This window comes from Populus nigra, chromosome 8, assembly GCF_951802175.1.
Source record: "Populus nigra chromosome 8, ddPopNigr1.1, whole genome shotgun sequence".
NCBI lineage: Eukaryota > Viridiplantae > Streptophyta > Magnoliopsida > Malpighiales > Salicaceae > Populus > Populus nigra.
Window position 1 is genome coordinate 10476476 of NC_084859.1, and position 24223 is coordinate 10500698.

The 24223-nt window shown below is 32.5% G+C and overlaps 1 protein-coding gene across 1 annotated transcript; it reads left to right on the forward strand.

Moving 5' to 3' along the window:
- Positions 1 to 14668: 14668 nt before the first annotated feature.
- LOC133702208 (copper-transporting ATPase RAN1-like) lies at positions 14669 to 23491 on the forward strand. Its single transcript, XM_062126479.1, has 9 exons — positions 14669 to 15120; positions 16220 to 16834; positions 17184 to 17613; positions 17815 to 18140; positions 18943 to 19001; positions 19117 to 19459; positions 19790 to 19990; positions 20093 to 20350; positions 22810 to 23491. Exons 1-9 carry the CDS (start codon positions 14803 to 14805, stop codon positions 23284 to 23286), a joined length of 3027 nt encoding a protein of 1008 aa, XP_061982463.1. The 5' UTR covers positions 14669 to 14802; the 3' UTR covers positions 23287 to 23491.
- Positions 23492 to 24223: the final 732 nt, after the last annotated feature.

Genomic DNA, 24223 nt, shown 5'->3' on the forward strand with positions numbered 1-24223 from the left:
ATAACACTGAGAGGGGCTCTTGTTTTCTATCTAGTAATTCGATGTCTACTATTGCTGTCGTGGAGAATTTCTTTATCGAAATATCATGAAAGCTTTGTCGTTTTGTGAATGTCGTGCTGAAATTATGTGGCCAAGAGATTAACTGGTAAAAATAATTAACAGCCTCGCAGAACTAATTAATGAAGTGTTAAGCTACAAAATGTTTGATTAAATGAAACAATACAACTTCTAGCTTCATCTTTACTGTAAATCAAAAGTTCTAACCCTTGCAGTCTCCACTGTAAATCAAATGAAACAATAGAGCTTCTAGCTTCATCTTTACGAAGGAATTCTTGCTCATGCAGTCTCCATTGGAATCAAAAGAAACAGCAGAACTCTTAACTTACTAAAATTAACGAGTCTTTCTACTCGATCTTCTCCTCTCGAATCATCAAGATTAGAAAAGAAATCAGTTTCAAACAAATCCCACCAAATGTAGCGACCGGGAGCTTGGGATTTAAAGGAAGAAATGATTTCTGGTTTGAAATCGAGCGAGAAGAATGGAAGCAGCAGTGACATACGTTCTTGACAAGGAGCCATTCTGTGAAAAAACTAAAAGTACAAGGATCCCAAGCACATTAACCCTTCAGGCTCCCAATGATTGAAAAGGAAAAGAAAAAAAGAGATGGGACAACGCAATTTGGTAGGGCTCCTTCTCTGTGAGGCAGTGCAGTTTGTTGTAGCGTTGCTGGCATGCACAACAGCACACCTCTCGTTCTCTCGGCGGCATATTCTGTGACTTATTTGTGACCATTGAACACTTGAAAGCTACGCCTCTTTCCACACCTCTACCATTTCACCTTCTTGCGCGTGTTTCATACCATATCAACTGGCAGCACTTTCTTTCTTCCTACTGTGAATTTTCTTTCTTTCCAGTACTTGAGTGTTTGATGGACAACTATTTTACTTGTATGCAAAATGAACGAAAGTAAAATATTAGATAAGATTATGATAAAATAAATGAAGGGTAACTTTGATAAATGAAGAAGATAACCTAAAACATAAAAAGTTAAGGCTATCATTGAAGAACTCTTGTGCAATATTATACATAAAAATCTCATAAACTTTTATTTTTCTTACTGTAAAACTTGAAAGGACTTTTTTTTTTTTATTATTATTACAAAGTCAAAAAGCTCCTGCTAAAAGCTACCTAAATAATGATTGTGTTAGCTTTTCGTGCTTGACATTTGAGATGATATAATTGTTGGGATAAAACATCAACCTTCTTCACAATTACGTTCTTACAAATCTTATGCATATCTTTGATAGGATTGTAACGGGATACAATATTATAAAAATAATAAGTAAGATTGTTTGGTGAAAAAAAAGAAAGATGAGGGGAGGAATCGTTAAGAGGATTAAAATTTAATATATATTCGATGGTTAATATGAAGAGATAAAAGAATTCAAAGAGGAAAAGGATTTTATCTTTTTTATTTTATTTTTTTCTCACTCTCACTCTTCCTCACAGTTATAATATTTAAGAATAAATTTTACACCCATTATTACTTCTTAAAAACATTACCAGTACGGTAATTCACCTCCATTAATAACCTCATTACGTACAAAAGCCAGCTATTTGTCATTTATACTGTATTTGAAAAAACATTCGTAGACAATCTTTCGTTTCTCTATCAAAGTTTGGTTTCTTCTGTAATCTCCATTCTCAACGGGCACGACTCCTTGGATTTCAATTGATAAAAAAACAGCATGGTAAGTGGGAGATTGGGATGCACGAGGCTGAAGCTGAGAAGGGTGTTTGGAGATGGGTGTCAAGTGCATAATTGAGGTATCAGCGCAGCCTGTCGTCGAGTTAGCACCACAGTGCTTACCTCCTCACAACCCTACATCAATGTAAACATGATGGTAATAAAGTAGTGACGGGAAATGGATGCTCAGAGAAAGGGTCCCGGAAGGCCCACCACTACCAGCAGGACCATTGTTTGTTTTATTTGCCTATTTCTTGATCTTGGCATGGCAAGTTCCAAATGCAGATGGAAATCCTTGTCACTCTCTGTGTACGCTTGCTAAACAGGTGAATGTGGAAAGGGACCCGACACCAGATATTCCAGTGCCTATCGTTGTCTCGATTCTTTGACCATCGGTCTCTCTCGATCTCTCTTTCCCTGCCCCCTTTGACCCTACTCCCTTCTCAACTATGTTATAGGTCTGATCCACCATCAACCACCCCCCCCCCCCCCCCCCCCCCCCCCCCCCGTTCTCCCCCATGATGAGATCACTTGTTGAAAATTGAGACGACTTCAGAAGGTGTTGCAGCTAGTTTTTTTATTCCCACCATCAATCTCTTCCATTTTCCTGTAAAACGAATATCTATGTTGATACATTTTAATGTTCTTGTGGGTTCATGTTCATGTGATTTTAATGGAATTAAAGTTTATATAACTAACATGATGTCTTTGAAGATCTGAAAGAGAAACATCAAGCCAAACGATAAAAAGTATGATTTTAATAAATTCTCCAGTCAATTCATCATCGATGATCTATCTGTTTGAAATTATCACATGAATTCAGCTTACCATGAGCCTACACACACAAAATGGTGAATTTCGTGGAGTATTTATTATTAGATGATGGATCCATGTACTTATGCAGGTGGACTTATGAATATTCACCATACTCGTCTAATACTTTCCTTTTCATTTAATAAAGAGAGAAGGACTCGATTTTGGCGTTAGAGAGCTGAACAAACAATACCTATTATTTCACTTCGAGCTTTGCGCCTTTTCACAAGTGCAATAACACGGGAAAAAAACGCTGAAATGGGTTTGTTTCATGATGTAGCCGACCTGCTGGAGGCCAAATCAGCACTAAAAAGCCCAAGTTACACCAATAGATTGGAAAAAAGAAAAACATTTCCGCTGCCAGGATCCTCAAGAGAGGGAGGGAGCCGATCGCCAGTATCATGCATTAGAATATAAGCTATGGCGAATTCTATGTCCCGTAATATAGCAGTAAACAATATAAAATTTGGGTTAAACATTACATGTTTTTGCCATTAGGAAATATAGCAGCTGTGGAAATTAGTCGAAGGAAGGAAACAAACAGAGAGGAGTTCGAAACCAAGATCCAAAGTTGTTCACGGGCAAGCAAACCTCCGCTAAAGGTTTGCGGTGGACCTCCCAACTCGTTGTCTTGTACAGCACATCGCATTCATGGCCGGCCCATGTAAACTCCAATCATAATATTCTAACCTTTGCATGTGGATGGCTTCAGAACTGACAAGGACAGGTAAGATTGGCAGCCCAGAGCCCTTAATTTGATTTTCCAGGCGATGTTTTTTTCTTCCACAGGTGTACCAGCGAGAAAGAATCTCAGTACAGCACCAGCACAGGGGTTCCCCGTCTCAGAATAAAGTTGGATTTTTCTGCAGGTCCTATTCTCTACCATGCAACCACGTTCACGGCAACCAGAGTCAGGATTTACATTTTTCTTCACTTTTTATTCATTTTGAGAGAATTTGGAACACTCGTTGATCACTGTCTTCGTATGAACTCTATAACAAGAAGGCCCATATTGAAAATACTTCAAGAAGAATTTTTTTTTCCCCTGAAGAAGGTAAATCCAATTGGCAGCCCTTTATTGCTAAAGCTGTTTGCCGAATGGCTACATATTTTCTGGTATATTCGATGAGCCAAACTTATGAGCATGATCAGCTAATGTGCAAGCATCAACTCTGGACAAATTAAATTATCCCCAAGTCTTTTCACAGCATATTCTACCAACGAATCATGAAGCACTACAGAATAATTTCTGAGACAAAAAGCCTAATATATTAAAAGCATCTTAATAACTTTTCCATCATCGCTTAAACACTTTCATGATCCATTAGCAATATCAATCCTTCTGCATCTTCCTTTAATCGTCCCTGGGAAAGAAATTAAGAAAATATCCTTAGACAAATGCGATTTTCACATTAAGGTCTCAATTGGATGCCTAAAGTATTGAAAATCCTCATGAAGTTTTTCGTCCAAGCTCTAGATAAATTTTTAACGGTATACATTAACAATGTAGCTGACCCTCAAAGGGACCTAATTGAGATAGAAAATTGTTAGGGGACTCAATCGAGACTAACAATAGCTGGGAAACTTTTTTGAACTCTGCCCAAAATCAACACTCACCCCCTAATGTATAGAAAAAGAGTCAGATTCAGCATAAACCTGACTTCCAATCACACCTGATTCCGATCACACCGCCCCTTTAAACTGAATTTTGACAAATTATAAAGTGTGGTAAAATAATTCAATGCTAATCTAGCAGGAACTGTTTTCAGAGGTGAGATCTTTGGAAACAACGTACTGAAAGTGGAACATAACCCCAAATGAAAACCATTACAAGACACAAAACATATGTTCGTTTAACAAAGAAAGACATTCACCTTGTTGACAAATATACAAGATCAGTGCTAGGAAGTCTGAGCACAAATCACACACGAGCTTATGCATACAAAAATCAGTGATTATATTTCATCAAGTTGGAGTCATTAATCATTCTCAAAAGATAAAAAATGGGAAGGGAATTTAAATATTTCCGCCTCTTTTATCGGCTTGTAAGGAACAAAAAGTCATAGCAGCATCATGTATAGACATGCAAAGTTTAAATTACTTCTTTCAAGCACTCTAGTGGCATATCGAAAGTTGCAGGCTGATACGTAGACAATAGACATCACGAGTTATGTAAGCTCTACGAGGTTATACAGATATGAGATCTAAATATCACAAGCTAACATATAATAAATGCCTAATGCCAAATACATAAAGTTTGCTTCACGAACAGGTAATGATGTATTATCTAGCAGTCACTAACATACAGAAGCATAGGCAAAGTCAAAATTAATCCACTTGGAAATTACTCGTAGAGAGATTCCATGGTGTTCAACTCGGCAACAATATCAGCACCAAAAATTGTAGTTGCCTTTATGCCATTTTTTGTAGAAATCCAGAGTTGGATGCAGAAGAAGGCTCAAATCAGCAAGATTTTTGGCAGAAACCCTCCGGAATGAAAATGTGCACGAAGAGGCAAGGCTTCTTTTTGAGGTATAAATGAAGTATGTAGCTGTATATGGAGAGTAATGTACACATACATCTAGGAGAATAAAAGCTTTTTAGGATAAATCAAAATTTAACTCCAAACAACAGTGACTCGCAGACCACTGTCCTTCAACCAAGATCAGCCTCATGGCATTGGCAATAAACACTAGAACCATTACATGATCTCACATCAGGCATCACCAAATAGAACAATTGCTAATGTTACGGGCCAGGTTAATTTTTTTAAAATTAAAAAATATTTAAATATTATTAACATGTTTTCTAGAAAAAAAATTAATTTTAAACTAAAAATATAATATATATATATGGAAGACTATCTTTTTAAATATTAATACAATAATATATCACTACCAGAAAATCGATAAACACAAAAGGAAATACTGAGAGAGTATTTTCGTTGGTAAATTGCCGACGGATTTTACAGATGGAAATATTCCCTTGGTATTTACCGAGGAAATTACAGTGAAAATAATAATAATGAAAATAAAGCAAAAAAAATAATGGCGTACCATTTTTACCAATGGAATTACCGACGGAATTTATTCCATCAGTAATTCCAACAGAAAAATCATTGGTAAACTGTCAACACTATTTATCATGTTAATTACAAAGGGAATCATCGACGGAACATTCCATCGGTATTTTACAGAGAGCTCTAGAACTATTCACTTTACAGATAAAATCACCAACGGATTGAAAAGTTGTCGGTGTTATTTGACGGTTTTCTGAAAAATTTAAATTAAATAGAAAAAATCGTTGGTAAACTATCAACACTATTCATCATGTTACTTACAAAGGGAATCATCGACAGAACATTCCGTCGGTATTTTACAGAGAGCTTTGGAACTATTCACTTTACAGACAAAATCACCGACGGATTGAAAAGTCGTCGGTGATATTTGGCGGTTTCTGAATTTTTTTTATTAAATTCAAAATTTAAATTAAATATTATAAACAGAATCACCGACGGAATGATTCAAAAAAATTAATATTTAATTATCTGTCGGTAAAACACCTCAATAAAAAGTTTAGAATCCCTAATTTCACAACGGACCCGTCTCCTTTCTTCTTCTTTTTCTTCTCTTCTCTCCCCAACTCCTCTTCTCCTCCATGCTTAGGTATGTCTTCTTCTTCTTCTTTCTCTTCTCTCCTCACCTCAACTACTTCTCTTCCTCTCCATGCTCAGGTATGTCTTCTTCTTTTTTATTTTTTTCTTTTCAGTTTTTTTAATTAGTATACTTTACAAGTTTTTTTTTATGTTCTTGTCTTCACTTGCAACTACATTAAGATAAAAAAAAAATTCTTCTTTTTTCATGTTTTTTTCACTATATTTGTTTTTTATTTTATTTTTAATTGTTTTGTTCTTAATAATTGTATGAATGTTGTTGTAGGATTATTTTTTTTATATGAGATCAATTTTTAGTTGATTTATTTAAAGGATTTTTAAATTTCTTTCATATGAATTTTTTTAGTTGAATTTATTTTTTCGTGTTATTTATTTGTTGCAAATTTTTTTGAGTGATTTTCTTCTTTTTTCCAAGCATTTCGAGTATTATAGAGTGTTGATTAATATTAATTTAATTATTTTATAGTTTTATAAAATATATATATTTTTAAATAATTACCGATGGAATTACATACGGTTTGTTTCCGAGGAAATTACCAACGAAATGAAATTTTTTTTTGCTCACTTTTTCTGTCAGTAAATTCATCGGTAATAATATTTTTTTATTATCAACAAACTTACTGACGGATAAAAAATTACCAATAAAAGATTCACCGACGGAGACTTTCCGTCGGTGATTTCATCGGTAATTTTTTTACCAATGGAATGGTATTGCAAATACCGACGGAAAATTCCATTGGTAAATCTAAAGATTTTGGTAGTGTATTGAATGACATGTTCTTTTAAATATTGAGACGCAAATATATTGAATTGATCCGGGTTAACCTGTCAAATATGTGACCTGTATCACGAGATTGTGATAACCTTATAAAAAACAAATTAAAATAAATTATAAAAGTCAATTCCTTATCAATCCAATGTTAAAGGATGAACTAAAAAATTCAATTAAAAAAATAAAAAAAAAACCTAAGTTAACTAAGGCTAAACTGTTAAGCTCGCAACATAGGTCATAAGATTATGATAATTTCATAAAAGTAAATAAAAAAAAATTAAGAAGCTTTTTTCCAACAAATCCAATGTTAAAGGTTGAAATAAAAAAATAAATCCATGAAATCAGGATAACTCCATAAAAAAACAAATTTAAAAAAAAAACGAAGCTCCATTATCAAAAAACCTAATATTGAAGGATGTAATTATAAAAACTAAATAAAAAAAATTGAGTTCTTGGAGGGTGAAATTGAAAAACAAAATTACACTTAAAAAGACCCAAAAAAATAAATCAAGTTAACCTGTCTAATCTTCTACTTGGATCATGAGATCATAATAACTCAAAACAAAATTAAAAAAAAATTTCAATGTCCAATTAAAAAAATATTCAATTATAAATTAACCCAAAAAAATAGAGTCAACATGAATCAATTTTTTTTTTATGTTTCTATATCATTTTGATATGCTAGTGTAAAAAATAATTTTTTAAAAAATAAAAATATTATTTAATATTTTTTTAAATATTTTTTTTAAATAATTAGTATTATATTCTCATACATCCTATAAAATTAATGATCTTCCATTCCATGGCTTTACAAAAACTTGGTACTAAGCCAGCCCAAATAGAGTTATTCTAGAAAGGATGTCCGTTCACCAGGCAGCAAATAAATCTGGCCCAATACATTTAGAAGTAGCCTCCCTCCCTCCAACCTCCGCCGCCACCGCACCCATCATTTCAGTATCGCCACTTTAAAAAGCTTCTCCTCTCTGTCATCCTTTTCACTCTCTGATTTAGCACGCGTAAGGACGTAACGGTGATCCGACATCAATCTTGTTTTCATATCAGGCAGCAATCCACTCAAAGCACGGACACTGCATCCATTATTGAGATAAGAAACAATATATCATGGCTCAGTGGCCACTCCACCACCAACCCTAAACGAAAAGCACCACTTCGATCCAATTAAAAATCATACTCCCAACTGTGGGAGTTCGTTGTTTTGGTGACGGAAGTGGAACCAAGATTTTGTATAACTCATCTGGATCATCGATATCCCACCCACTGCCTGCTCTAGATAACATGTCACGTCAATCCCAGCAAGAAAACCAAAACCCTTTTGACTTCGCATGCGTTTCTTCTTGCAAACGTCCATATCAAACTCTCATTCATGCTATACAGATTTGATAAACTTTTATGGATTAGACGTTAGAGAGCATAAAGCATATGATGCATTTAATGGCTATGAATAATTTATAAGATCAGTACTCTTGGCACATCAAGTACTTGATATATAGTTGATGGTACGTACATGGTGGTCCTTTGTGGTGTGATTTCATCTTCTCATGCACTGATTCATTCTGTGCTCATTCATTTTACCTGTGATGGAGCGCATGCCAGGATTTAACGTTGATAATCATAGATCCAGCGAGAGTGCGCGCGCAATGTGCATGCATGCACACTTTTTTACACTTTAAGTGGGTGCGAATGGACACCACATCAGTCCATTTTTACCAGGAAACTTTACGTTTTGGTGGAAGGATGAGAGAACCCATCTCTTTGAATGGTGAAATTAAACTATGTTTTTTTTTTGGGTGGAAAGATGAAACAATCCATTTTCTTGAATGTATTGTCATGTCCTGGTTGGCCAAGATTGTCTCACCTTTCTTCGCAGCTTTGCTAATTTGACGTTGCTAGCTATTTGCTGGTGGACAACACGTCATATCCAACAAGTTAGCTGTACTCACAGGAAGTTTTTTTTTTATTTCCCAAAAACTCAATGCAAATTAAGTTCTAACATCAATTCTTTGAGGATACGAAGTAAAGACCATTCAACAAAATTCCATTCCTCCATCTAACAAAATTAATTATCGTAGTTTTCTGTTCGAAAAATAGTTAATGTGCTGGTTTGAGGTAAAATTAAATGTAAGGTACTCTTCTCACATTAATTATTGCGTAAATAAAAAAAATTAAATAATATTGATGAACCTTTGATTTGTTAAAATTCAAATCCAAAATATATTAAATCCCAAACCTTCCAAGTGGTTTCTACGGCGAAACCTTGAGAAGTTAAGATTTAGGCTATAGAGCACCAAAGATTTTGGAATGGAGAATTACACGCGTTGCGTTCAATTCAGGCTTGGTCCTAGATTTGAGTTTGGGTTAATTATAAAATAAATCTAGAAAGATTATTTCCTTATCACCTCATGAATAACATGTTTGAATAGTAACATTCCTCTGCCCGAATAGGTTTTCTTAAGGGAAAAACATCTAGTTTTATGGTAAAATTGTCAATTTTTTATTTATTTTTATGATAGGTATTTAAAAGTTAAAAACACAGAGAATTAATTCTGCATAAGTTTTGATCCCATCCATAATTAAATCCTTATGTTTAGTAGAAAAGAGATTAGAGAAATATTTATTATAACTATCAATAACCTTCTACCTTCTATTATTTTCCTTATGTTTTGTTTTTTTTTCCTTGTCCATTATCTATTCTAAAGCTTTAAATTCTGTATTTCATATAGATAATTGAGTATGTTTTCAAACTATTTCATAAACCTTGATTGATAGTATAATATTTAAGGTAGTGTTTTTGAAATACTGAAAGGCTAGACTATTTGCACATAGTGACGGGAAATTAAACCATAAACACAACAGGTCAAGTTCTTGATAGGAGCATTATTTAACTTCTTTAATCATACATGATTCAACGACAAGTAAATACATCTATCTTATTTAGTGTTTATCAAAAAGGAAGGTGTTTACATTTAATTTAAATAAAATCAACCATGTCCCAGTACTGAATATGATCAATTATTAAGAATGAATATAATCTACCATGATTGATCAAGATTAAGATTGTTGCAACCCAATATAAAAATACGACCTCCAAAATTAAAAGAAAATTGTAAAGAAATAGAGTCATCCCTAGTTTTTAAGAAAACAAAGAATCCTAAAATATATATTAGTTTTAGAGATTTAAGTAATTAAGGGATTGATTATACTTTAAAAAAGATAAACATCATTCTTACTTTATCCTTTTTTAGAAAAGATTATTTTTGTTTAGTATTTTCTCTTAAATATATTATACACATACCAATAATTGTTTAAATGATTTCCAAGAAGATTCGCAAGTCATTTATTGTCGGTTTATATTCATCAAGTTTCTGTTGGGAATTGAATCAAAAATCTTGTAATTCATTAATTATTTTTAATTTTCTTTCTTTTTTTTAATTAAAAGTATCATGCTAAGCCTGCATTAATCTCTAAAACTAGAAGACTCATCAATCTAACTGTTAAAATTAAAATTTAACAAAACATATCATTAATTTAATAAAAACTTGTTGACACATTTTTTAATATGTTTTAATTAAAGTTAGAAACATCATATTAGGCCTATGTCGGTCACTATAAATCAGGAGATCTATTTTTCTAGTTGGTTAAGAACTCATCTTTTATAAAAACATGATGCAAACTTGACAAACATCATCAACATAATTTTTATTTTTGTTTGAAAAATAAATATTTATATATACATACATGAAGTTGACGGGACATTTTTATAAAATGATAATTATACTATTTCAAAGCTAGTAAAAATAAATAAATGCATAAGTGAAAAGATGTTAATTTCAAAAAATATTTTTTTTCACGATAAGCAAAAAGACGGTAGCAAAGTTTTTAGAAGTTATGAAAAAATTATTTCCAAGATATTTAAAATAAAATAAAAATAAAAATAATTGCAAGTGAAAAGTTATCAACTTCTAAAAATGAATTTTTGTGCACACATGTACATACGTAAAAACAAAAGGTGATAGCACAATTCTATGAAATAAAACTAATGGGATTGGAAAGCCATTAAATAAAAGCAAAGTAAAGTATATAAAAAAAAATACAAGAGTGCAAAATTACTGATTTCCAAAAATATTTTTTTTCACACACATACGTAAAATGGTGATAACATAATTATTTAGAAATGAATTTAATGCTATTGTGAAGCTAGTAGAGATAAAATAAAATAAATAATGTAAATAGTAACCATTATACAAAACCTAGAGTAAAAACAGAAGAAGAAGGAAAAGTAGTTAGGAGCTTACCCTTGGGGGCTGGTTGCAGATGAGTGAGGAGATATTACGGTGGCTATTATTAGTGTATTTATTGGGCTGAGTGGGAGGTGTGTGAATAATATTATATCACTTGATTCAAATTGAATTTAGATATTTTCTATTCTAGAACTCAAATCAAATGGTCATAAAGTTTTAAGAAATATACAATATATTAAATTTAAATTCTTAATTATTCTTATTTTTTAAATAAATAATATTGTATCGCTTGATTTTATAATTTTATTTAAAACAAGTTTAATTAATTGAAAAATATCAAGGGTTCAAATAATTATAATTCAATTTCTATACTATCATAAATTCTTTTACCAACTTGAAGGATTTTGATATAGATTGATAAGTATAAGAAATATTTTTTTATTACTTTATATTCCATCCCAAAACACTCAATAAGCATTTAATTAAAATTAAAACCTATGATATGAATTTTCAAAAAATTGTGATTTAAAGTTTCTAGTTAAAAAAGCTTCTCATGCTTTTTTCTTTTTTCAATTTGATATTAACGTCTTAATTTTTCTCCTTTTTACCTCCATGTATATATGACAAGAGGGAACTAATACATGAGTTAATTTTTTTATTTGATTTCAAAGTATTATTGGTTAAGATTGTAAAGTATAATTTATTTATTTTTTAATGTGAGTGTCCGGGTCAGCTTGCGCGTACCTCGACTAATCCTACAGGCCATAAAGTTAACGACCATATAAGTCTCCAGTGGCCATCATATTAGCAACCACATGATTCAAACCTGAAATTACATGGAATTCTTACGACTATATCAACTACTAGATGATTAAAATATTAATTTAAACATAAACAATTCATATATCATAACCATATAACACTCTTAAAATTGCATCTGTTTTACTATCGTGTATATATATAGATGGAGTCTCATGATTTATCATTATCATTTGAGTCTCCTGAATTTATAATTTTATTAATTTTTTAAACATTATCTATATTAAACAGTGTCACTCGTCCCTTCATTTATTTGTCTAGTTTGTACGTGATTTCCACTTGCTCATTAATTCTTTCCCAGAAGATTGATAAGTCTTGATGGACAACTATACAGGTGGTGTGCGTGTGCTGCGAGCCGGGTTGAATTTTTTTTAATGTAGAAAATAATATTCAAGTGTTATTTATTAATGTCTTTTAAAGAAGAAGAAAAAATCTGCAATTTGAGTTATAGATCTGTTATTGGTGTGCATTTCTTAAAATTTTATTACCATTTGATTTTAGTTTTAGAATAGAAAATTTCTAAATTCAATTTGAATCAATAAAAAAAATTAAATATTAGTACTCGGTTGGAAAATAAATAAAATGCTACAAAACTAAAGAATTGCGCTATTTTTATAAGGATGTTGATCTATTATTAATAGCGTTTAAAAACTATAAAAACAATGTAAATAAACATACTTATAAGGTTATAGAACACAAATGAGATTATAATAATAGAATTAGATTATTGAAAAAAATAATTATATAAAAATAAATAAAAATCAAAATTGTATCATCTCGCATACTGAAACTCTGAAAATGACACTATCAATACTATAAAAAGATTTTGACAAGACGAATAAAATAACAACAAAGAAGATCATAAACAGTGAATAGTGATACTATAAAAAGATTTCGACAGGACGAATAAAATAACAACAAAGAAGATCACAAACAGTGAATAGTGAGCCACACAAACCTTTCAAAGATATCAAGGCTTACTTGTCTTTGGGCTACTCGTGTGATCCATTCCAATCATCATTGATGACTTTACTTTGTTTCATTGAAATTATCTCGTTAAAATCTTTTAATAGTATCAATGATATCATCATCAGAGTTTAAAAATGTCTCCAAGATTATTATTATTTTTTCCCTCCTTTTTTTCTAGTTTTTTTTATTGAATTTTATATCTAATAATTTTAAGATTTAAGAAAGTTACAATTCGTAAATAATAAATATCATCTATATCTCTTTTAACTTTATTATTTTTCTAAATATGTTTTACACTATATTATTTTATCATTTTTCACCATGCTGGAGTAAAAAAACTCTAATGTAGACTGTCTTAATATATGTTTTCCCTCTAATCTTACAAATATTATTTATTAAAGAAAAATCACAATCAACTGATATTTGTTTTTTTTTAAAAGTTATATATTAAAATTCCGTTTGGCTACACGGTTGTGGCTGTATTTTAATTAAAACGTAAATTTATAGCTGTTTAGTTAAAGAAAAAAATGATATACTGTTCATGAGTCCCACTTGTTTTTTGCATTGGAAACGCAGTTAAAAAAAAGCAACAATTTCTTGCATTGTTCATGTTAATTGCATTATTCCGTGAATAGTGCAATTAACATGAACAGTGTATTACTATGCATTGTTTATGTGAACAGTAGAAGAGAATTGCACTGTTCACTTAAAAATAGTGAACAATGCAATTTTCTTGCACTGTGTGAACTCTTTTTTTTTTTAGTGTGTTAATTTTTTTAGTATTATTTTTTAAAAAAGCTAGTTTATAGTGAATTTTATACCTCAATAATATTTTATTTAATTTTATTACATGCTAAAAAAATTATGGAAACTGTAGTTCTTGTCGGATGTATTTCGTACGTAATGGAATTGTAGGTGGTTTCATGGAATAATAAAAAATATTTTATATAAAGTATAATTTATTTCATGATGTAATAGCAATAGTTAAATCCACAATATTTAAATTAAAAATCATCAATATTAATATATATTTTTAAAAATTATTTTTTAACCTCAGTTTTAAAAATATTATTAACCAAACACATTAAACTACTTTTTTTTCAACCTCAATTTCAACTATAGTTTTAACCAAATACTTATTTTTTTAAATCAATCTCAACTAAAAATACTTTTTATAAAATATTTTTTTTCAAATCATAACTATAACAGTTACCGTAATATCAAACATACTCTAAAAGTAATAGAGGGCCAGATGGGAGTACAAAACCACCAACAATGCAAGTACATAGGGTAATTATGTAATTGTAAATTTAAGTTATTTGAAACAATTATAAATATTATTTTTTAAAATATTTTATACTAAAAAATATATTAAAATATATTTTTTATTTTTTAATATTAATATATTAAAATAATTTAAAAAAACTTAAAAATATGCAAAAACTTAAGAGGCAGGCTAAATATGATTTTAGAGTGTGTTTATTTTTTGATTAAAAAATATCTTTGAAATTTTTTAAAATTCTTGTAGTTTAAATTAATTATTTTATATTTTAAATTATTTTAATCTACTAATTTTAAAAAATAAAACCCATATTATTTTAATATACTATCCACAATTAAATCTTCCCTCTCTCTACCACCCAGAATCTCTCTCTTTCTTCCGTGTTTCTTTCCATTTCCATTTTTAATTTCTTTGATTACATCGAGAGAGATTGGCTCTGTTTGTGACCCGTATTGACGTCACCTAGCATGAGAGACCTACAGCTGACCCAGGTGGCCGGCACCCGGCAATCCCCTCTGGCTATGGTTTACACCGATGACATGATGGAGGATGTTAGGCTTCTTGATTCATGTGAAAGCCGGGACGATCATAATGACGGTTCGCATGCAATTGTGATTGGAGAAGATGGGTCTAAGAGAATTCAAGTGAGAGTTACAGGGATGACTTGTGCTGCTTGTTCCAATTCTGTTGAATCAGCATTGAAGAGTGTTCATGGGGTTTTCAGAGCTTCTGTTGCTTTGCTTCAAAACAAAGCTGACGTTGTATTCGACCCTGCTTTGGTTAAGGTAGGTTGGTATTGGTTGTGGTGGCTAATTGAATTTTGATTTTGATGCTTGGTTGTGAATTAGGAGATGTATGTTTTTGTTACCTTTTTTTTGTTTTTTGTTTTAACTCGTAGCTTCTTATAATTTAGTCAGTAACTTTGATTTTGTGTTGGTTATTTAGAAATTTTGTTTTGGTATATCTTTAGTTACTGGTTTATGGTACTGAGATGGATCATACGTTAGTTCTAAATCTGAAGAAGTTCTATATTTTCAGCTTGTGTTTTTTTTTAAAAAAATTATTATAGCTGATGATGGATTGGAAGTTGTTTTTATAGCATGGTGTTTTGAGCTGAATTATTAACTGTTCGAATTTTTTTAAACTGATGTACTTTGACTTTTAAGCACTAGGTTAGTTTTCTGATGGATGTTGAGTTCGTATGATTTTGAACATGGTAATTTTTTTTTATACGCATTTATGGATCATTGGATAGACTTTTATTGAGGAATTTCTTTATGATTATAGTGCTTCTGATGTTAGAAGAGATCTAAGAAGACATATTAGTCCTACATGATAAGAGAGGTATGCTTTGACATTGCTATTGATAAGGCCGAACCGCTGAGCATATGCTATGTTAGAAGAGATCTAGTTAAAGATTTCTTGCTCCTACATTTTTGTGCATGGATACACTCAGAAAGTTCGACTTTGAAATTCTGTGTCCCTATTTCTGCTTAAATTTCTTGCTTTGGTATGGGGATTTGGTAAAATGAAATCCTCAGGTACTCAAAAAACCCCCATACTTGATTGCAATGCTTCAACTAAATTTGATTAAATTAAATTATATATGCGAAATACTTGATAGCAATGCTTCAACTATATTTGATTTATGAATTTCAAGGTTATGTATTTGTTGCTTATGAAAATGAGTTTCCACAGTTGCTTAAAGACAACTTGAAAACGGGTTCTCTGAGATGTTTATAACTTTATATTACTATTGAGAGATTTATGTCACATGGTTTCCTTCTCTGTAATGGCTTAAAAAACTGCATGGGCTATTACGTTGCATGGCTTAACTGCTGTTTACATAAATTTACTGAAGTATTTTATAATGTCTTAATTCAGGACGATGATATCAAGAATGCAATTGAGGATGCAGGTTTTGAAGCAGAGATTCTATCTGAACCTAGTATATTAAAAACAAAGCCAAATGGAACCCTTTTGGGGCAATTCACAATTGGAGGTATGACCTGTGCAGCCTGTGTGAACTCTGTTGAAGGTATTTTGAGAAATCATCCTGGTGTCAAAAGGGCTGTGGTGGCATTGGCTACTTCTTTAGGGGAAGTTGAGTATGACCCTACTATAATTAGCAAAGATGATATAGTGAATGCTATTGAAGATGCAGGCTTTGATGCATCTCTTGTACAGAGTAGTCAACAGGATAAAATCTTACTAGGAGTTGCTGGGATATTCAGTGAGATGGATGTGCAGCTTTTAGAGGGAATACTGATAATGCTTAAAGGAGTACGGCAATTCCGTTACAACCAGTTATCCAGTGAACTAGAAGTTCTCTTTGACCCTGAAGTTGTAGGTTCTAGATCCTTGGTTGATGGAGTTGAGGGAGGGAGCAATGGGAAGTTCAAATTACATGTCATTAACCCTTACTCAAGAATGACTTCTAAGGATGTTGGAGAAATTTCTGTTATGTTTCGACTTTTCATTTCCAGCCTGTTTCTTAGCGTGAGTATTTTTTAACATGCTAATGGTTTTGATTACCTCTTCAACATGATATTCCTGATGTTTTTTTTTTACAAGTATTTGTGCGCGGGTTGTTGAATGCGTTGATGTTAGTTTACAATTGGTTTCATTATCTGCTGCTTGCATGCACAAGTTTGCACCATACACTTTCCTGGTTTCTTCTAAGGACCGAGGATAATTGAGAAGGCATTGTGTATTCATGCATTCTTCTGGGAATCTTGCTATCATGACATCTTCTCTTAGTATACTTGAAAAGCCCATGTAGGCATCTCTTTGTTTCTTTGTTAGTCTTTTTTGTATTCATCATTAGCATTTGATGAATTGGATCCAGATTCCCATCTTTTTCATGCGAGTAATTTGTCCTCACATACCACTGCTGTATTCCTTGCTACTCTGGCGCTGTGGACCCTTCCTAATGGGTGATTGGTTAAAGTGGGCATTGGTGAGTGTTGTTCAATTTGTAATTGGGAAGCGGTTCTATGTGGCAGCTGGTAGAGCCCTTCGAAATGGTTCAACCAACATGGATGTTTTAGTTGCATTGGGAACTTCAGCCTCGTACTTCTACTCTGTTTGTGCACTACTATATGGTGCAGTCACTGGCTTTTGGCCCCCAACATACTTTGAAACAAGTTCCATGCTGATAACATTTGTATTGTTGGGAAAGTATTTGGAGTGCCTTGCCAAGGGAAAAACATCAGATGCCATCAAGAAGCTAGTACAACTTGCTCCAGCAACAGCACTGCTGGTTGTCAAAGACAAAGGTATTTTTTTTAGCTTTTCTTTTTTTAACCTCTTGTTCTTGAGATATGGTTCGGAATTATCTCTTTCAAAATTTTCTAAATATACCTATCGCCAATATCGAAATATAGATAATTTCCTGTCAATCTTAGTCAGGCTAAAAAAATAATAATAAAGAAAACCAAACCATTGAATAACTAAGCAGATATTGGTTCATATTCTAGGTGGAAAGAGCATTGGAGAAAGGGAGATAGATTCATTACTTATTCAGCCTGGTGACATATTAAAAGTTCCTCCTGGTACCAAAGTTCCTGCAGACGGTGTTGTTGTATGGGGTTCGAGTCATGTTAATGAAAGCATGGTAACTGGTGAATCTGCTCCTGTTCTGAAGGAAGCTAGTTCATCAGTTATTGGAGGTACAATAAATTTACATGGTGCTCTTCACATACAAGCTACTAAAGTAGGATCAGATGCTGTATTGAGCCAGATAATTAGTTTGGTTGAGACAGCCCAGATGTCCAAAGCTCCAATACAGAAATTTGCAGATTATGTAAGTAGCATTTATGCGCATTTTTTTTTATTTTTTTATTAGTCCTGCCAGAAAAATTTCATGGCAATATGACATCTGCTTTGGGAAGAACCTCAGTTCCTGTTGCTTGCCTATCCATCTTAACTAAATGAGTTTTGGTGCATTAAGTTAACCGTACCTTTGTTAAACACTTGTTTTCTGTTGCTAAGATATCAATTATAATACATGTCCTTATTAAATTGTTGATCCATATTATTATATGCCAGATATATGCTATGCATTAGCTTAGTTGTCCCTTATTTTGATGAACAAAAGGTCTGCTTGCAATTTTGTTTAAAAATTTGAGCTAGTTTATTGGGATGTAGAGACATAAGTATGATCAGAATATAAACCACCTTTAAGATTGCCATTTTGTCTTGCTGGAATATTTTATGGTTCTTGTTTCTGTCGGCTGTTTTTACAGATATGGATTATGTATTGCTTGATATAACATCACTGGGACAGTGCCTTAGGGTTCAATCAATTTCTTAAACCTTGTAATCAAGTTTGTCTTTATCTGTTCCACTCTACTGTATTACAGGTATTGCTAGGTCTTGGATAGAATTAAACCAACAGGATGTTTTTAGCTCGTTTGGTTTACATTACCAGCCAAAACCATCACACTTGTGTCTTGTTTTGTATGCATATCCAAGTTCATTTCTTTCTGGCCACTCTTTTTTCTGCAAGTCCGCAAGAATTGCTGCTATTATGCATATGGATAGAATGCACTCAGATGCTCTTACTTCTATATTCTTCTTATCTTAGATATTTTTATGAGTTGCAGGTGGCAAGCATTTTTGTTCCTACAGTTGTTGGATTGGCTCTAGTCACATTGTTTAGCTGGTAATTTCATGGCTTGTTTTGCTTTGTTGATGTGGTATCTTATATATACATATATTGATAACTTTGTAGTTGTATTCATAACTTTTGGTTAAATATTTTCTGTAATTTCTTGCAGGTACATTAGTGGAATTTCTGGAGCTTACCCGGAAGAATGGCTTCCAGAAAATGGCAATTACTTTGTTTTTTCCCTCATGTTTTCGATCTCAGTGGTGGTGATTGCATGTCCGTGTGCACTTGGTCTGGCAACACCAACTGCTGTCATGGTTGCTACTGGGGTTGGTGCTAACCATGGTGTGCTGATAAAAGGAGGAGATGCTTTGGAAAGGGCTCAGAAGATTAAGTATGTGATATTGGATAAAACAGGTACTCTAACCCAGGGAAGAGCCACAGTAACTGACGTAAAAGTTTTCACTGGAATGGGTCGTGGAGAATTTCTCAGATGGGTGGCTTCTGCAGAGGTGATTCTTTTTTCTTTTTGACAAATGTATATTTGAATGTGTTTGGGCGTGTTCTTATGATGTGTGTGCTTACACATTCTATCAGAGCTCGGTTGGTAATGTCTTTGGTGTCGATTTATGGTTTCAAAGTTAGTGCCTTTAAGGGGGTGGTACAGAAATGACCCATAATTTAAAAGTAAAGGAATATATGCCATAATGCATCGTGTGACATGCTAGACATAATTAGGTATCGAAGGAAATCACCCCCTCCTCCCCCCATTCTTCTTTATAATTATTAAAAAAATATGAAGGCAATCTCTGATTCCCCATTACCCTGTTCACATGTCTCAGGCTAGCAGTGAACATCCATTGGCAAAAGCAATTGTGGAACATGCACGCCATTTCCATTCCTTTGATGAACCTACTGCAACTAATGATGGCCAAACCCCCAGCAAAGGGTCTACAATCTCTGGGTGGCTTCTTGATGTCTCAGACTTCTTGGCTCATCCTGGAAGTGGTGTGAAGTGCTTCATAGATGGAAAACGAATTTTGGTGAGTTCCTTGGCATAAACCTGTGACATATATTGCAGCTTTAATCTCTAGAAAGATGTTCAATCATGTCTGGGAATACTCATAGGACTGTATCCTTAACAGGTTGGTAACCGGAAACTGATGACTGAAAGTGGAATTGCCATTCCAGACCAAGTAGAAAATTTTGTAGTAGTGCTTGAAGAAAGTGCAAAGACAGGTGTCCTTGTTGCATTTGATGACAACATAATTGGTATTTTGGGGATTGCAGATCCATTAAAGAGAGAAGCTGCTGTAGTAATTGAGGGCCTTCTGAAAATGGGTGTCAAACCAGTCATGGTGACAGGGGATAATTGGAGGACAGCACGCGCAGTTGCTAAGCAGGTTTGTATTATTAACTATAACTCCTTACAAAGCCTATTCATTTGAATAACAATGCTTTGCAATTTTATTTTCTTTTCTTCTTTGATTTTCTTTCAATTAATGTTTTTTTTTTAATTTCATCATTTGGTTTTTATTGAGTTATCATACTCTCATAACACGGATCGTGAGTTTGATGAGTTAACATAGTTGATTCAAGTATTTTTTTCTTAATTAACTTTTTTTTTTCAATTTTATTATTTAATATTCGGTTAATTGAGAATTAAACTTCATGATTTGTTTTGTTTACTTTCTATTATGTTATTTCAACCTCATGACCCGAGAATAGTGCTTAACGAGTTAACCCGAGTTGACTAGAGTCATTTTTTGTGTCATTTTTTAATTGAATTTTTTTTTAATTTCATCATTCAACACTAGGTCGGTTAGTAATTGAGCTTCATAATTTATTTTTTTTGTTATCTATAAGGATATCTTGGTTTTAAGATCAAGGTCACGAGTTTTGGTATTTTAACTCCAGTTAAATCGGGTTGTTTTTTATTTTCTTTCTAAGAGGTTATTTTGGTTTCATGACTCGGGTCACGAGTCTTTCAACATTAAGTTTGCTTTTTATTGGGTTGTCTGCATCTCATGACTCGGATCGCGAGTTTAGTGGGTTAATCCAATGGACTCAATTTATTTTTCTTCTTTTTTTTAATTGATTTTTCCCCCAAGGTCATCATTTAATATTGTGTTTAATTGGAAATTAGGCTTCATGATTTGTTTCGGTTTGTTTCTTATCAGGTTATTTCTATCTCACGACCCGATAATAGTGCTTCATAGGTTAACCCGGGTTGACTTAACTCACCTTTTGGGTCATTTTCTTAATTAGAATTTTTTATAAATTTCATTGTTTAATTGGGTCCGACAAAGGTGATTGAAAATTGAGTTTCATAATTTGTTTTGATTTACTTTCTATATGGTTATCTCAGTCTGATGACTAAAGTCGCAGATTTGATAGGTTAAATCAGGTTAACTCAAGTAATTTTTTTTATTTTTTTCTATGAGGTTATCTCGGTTTGATTATCTGGATTATAAGTTTGGCTGATTGACTTGTGTTTTTTTTAATTGATTTTTTTTAATCTCATTCTTCAACATTTGGGGGAATTGAGGATTGTAATTCGTAATTTGTTTCGATTTGCTTTCCATGGGGTTATCTTGATCTTATGACTCAGGTTGCAAGTTTGACAAGTTAACTTGGGTCACTTTTTTAGGTCATTTTTAATTGATTTTTTTTTTCAATTGTATCCTTCAGTATTGGGTTGATTGAGAATTATGCTTCATAATTTATTTTGATTTGCTTTTTATAGAGTTATCATAGTCTCATAATTCAAGTGACGGATTTGATATGTTAACCTAGGTTGACCTAAGTCAATCCAATAAATTGTTATCCTAATATTAAAAAAAGAAATCATCTTGATTTTTTTTTTAGTAAAACTATGTTTTTACGGGTTGTATGAGTTGTTTTTAGACTTGCAAAGTTAACTTGGTTATATCAGGTCAACCTTTACACGATTTAATTTTTTTTGCTGAAAAAAACATTAGCAACATCTGATCAGTTTTTTTATATTCAAGAAAAATTTGAATCAACCTATAGTGTAGTGCAGGTCAATAATGTAGTAATTTCTATGATGTCTTGCCCATAAATTTTATCCGGAAACTTTGGTAGCAGTACCTACTATTTCCACAAAAGGACAATCTATTTTCACACAATTATATACAGTTTGTAGACTCATGACTGAATCGAATGCAATAATCACCTTGTTGGTGTCCACTCTTTCATGAAAGTAGACACCAACTTTCTGGTAATAGAAAAAACCCTATTTATATATCCTGGTTCTGATCTATCTTTTACGTTTCTCTTAATTCCACCAAGACAATAGAATCTCAAATCCTTTGACGTTCTGCTGTGACAGTTTCGTTTTTATCTTTACCAAAATATTATTTTTCTATACTTCTCATGAAGTGAAAATTTTGTATTATGACATGTTTTATAACAGTTTTTAGTAGTGATTTTACAGTTGATGATGATGTGTTTAGTAACCCACATGAAACAATAGATAGATTCTTAGTTTTGTTGATTAAGTAACTGTTATTTGCTGGCATCATTTATTGCTCATTCCCTCTCATTTGTGCTTGTTATTGATAGGTTTCTTTTTGAAACAAAGTGCTCCCTTAGTAGCTTTGTGTTGGTCATTGTTATAGTGCTAAATGGCTCTTTATATGCTGCTTTCAGTTGCACCTTGCCTGCTCGTAGGACAAAACAAACTATTGTGATTTTTCTTTGTGAAAAAAAACATTTACATTGGATGGGCTTTTTTTTTTTTCTACGAAAATAAATTCAGGTTTTCCTTGTATTGTTTGAAAGGTTTATGTATATATATAAAAAAAACTTAAAAGTCTTGAAGTACTTTTTTGCTGAGCAGGTGGGCATTCAAGATGTTAGGGCTGAAGTAATGCCAGCTGGCAAAGCCGATGTTATCCAGTCTTTTCAAAAGGATGGAAGCATAGTAGCAATGGTGGGTGATGGCATCAATGACTCTCCTGCTCTTGCTGCTGCAGATGTTGGCATGGCTATTGGTGCGGGGACAGATATCGCCATAGAAGCTGCTGACTATGTCCTGATGAGGAATAACTTGGAGGATGTAATCACAGCCATTGATCTCTCAAGAAAAACCTTCTCTCGCATTAGATTGAATTATATTTTTGCCATGGGTTACAATGTGATCGCAATACCTATTGCTGCTGGGATGTTCTTTCCTTCCCTAGGGATCATGTTGCCACCATGGGCAGCCGGTGCTTGCATGGCTCTTTCATCTGTAAGTGTTGTATGCTCGTCTTTACTTCTTAGAAGATATAGAAAACCCAGACTTACCACCATCTTGGAAATAACTGTAGATTAGAAGGAGAAAAATAAGAACTCTAGGTTTCATTCAAATCTGTAGGAAATAAATAATTAAAAATGTAGATGAGGTGGAGAACGAAGCATGAAACTTGCAATCTTGTATGTATTTGTTACTTTCTTTCACAACTTGTACACTGAGGGGCTCCGATTTTATCACCCCAAAATGTAAATGTTATTGTATAATATCATCATTGTTGTGTTTTCTTGTGGTTTTCCCTTTCATTGAGAAGGGCTTGGTTACCCCCTCTCGTTTTTAGTACTTTGTGACAGTTTATTATTGTGAAAACAATTTTAGTTTTTGGAAATTAAACGAGAAGTATTGGAAAATATAGATGGAGGGACCTAGTTCACATCTTCCTTTCGGAATTTCTATTTACAAGACTTGATCAGGATTGCTGCGTTGCTGGAAACCGGAAACCTTGGATTTTGTAGTTGGAGCTAGGCTTTATTCTTGGTCTTTATGGCGCAATGGCTGCTTGCCTTCAAAACAGAACATACGAATCGGATCTGGGATATATATATATATTCCTATTTGACAATTTAAATCCCCCAAAATATATATTGTAAAGTACAAAATCTTAAATCAAGTAATGAAGATAAAAAAAAATATAGTTTTTTATGTAATATTTTTTTTCTTATTATTTTAAAAGGAAAATTAAAAGGAGTATATTTAGAAGGTAAAATTAAAGAGCAATCAAATCACATATTCAATAAGAGTACTTTAATCTCTATAATAAATGGAGTGCTAATAATAAGTTATGGAGTGAGCAAAACATCACCCTTTAGACAGTCATGTTATTGTATTTTATATCAAAACTCAAAATAAACGAAAAGCTCTAATAGCCTGCTAGATGGTAAAAGAAAGGTACCTTAAATGTATTGAAAAATAAATTGGTCATTTATTTTTTCAATAGTGGGGTTATCAACAAAATTTT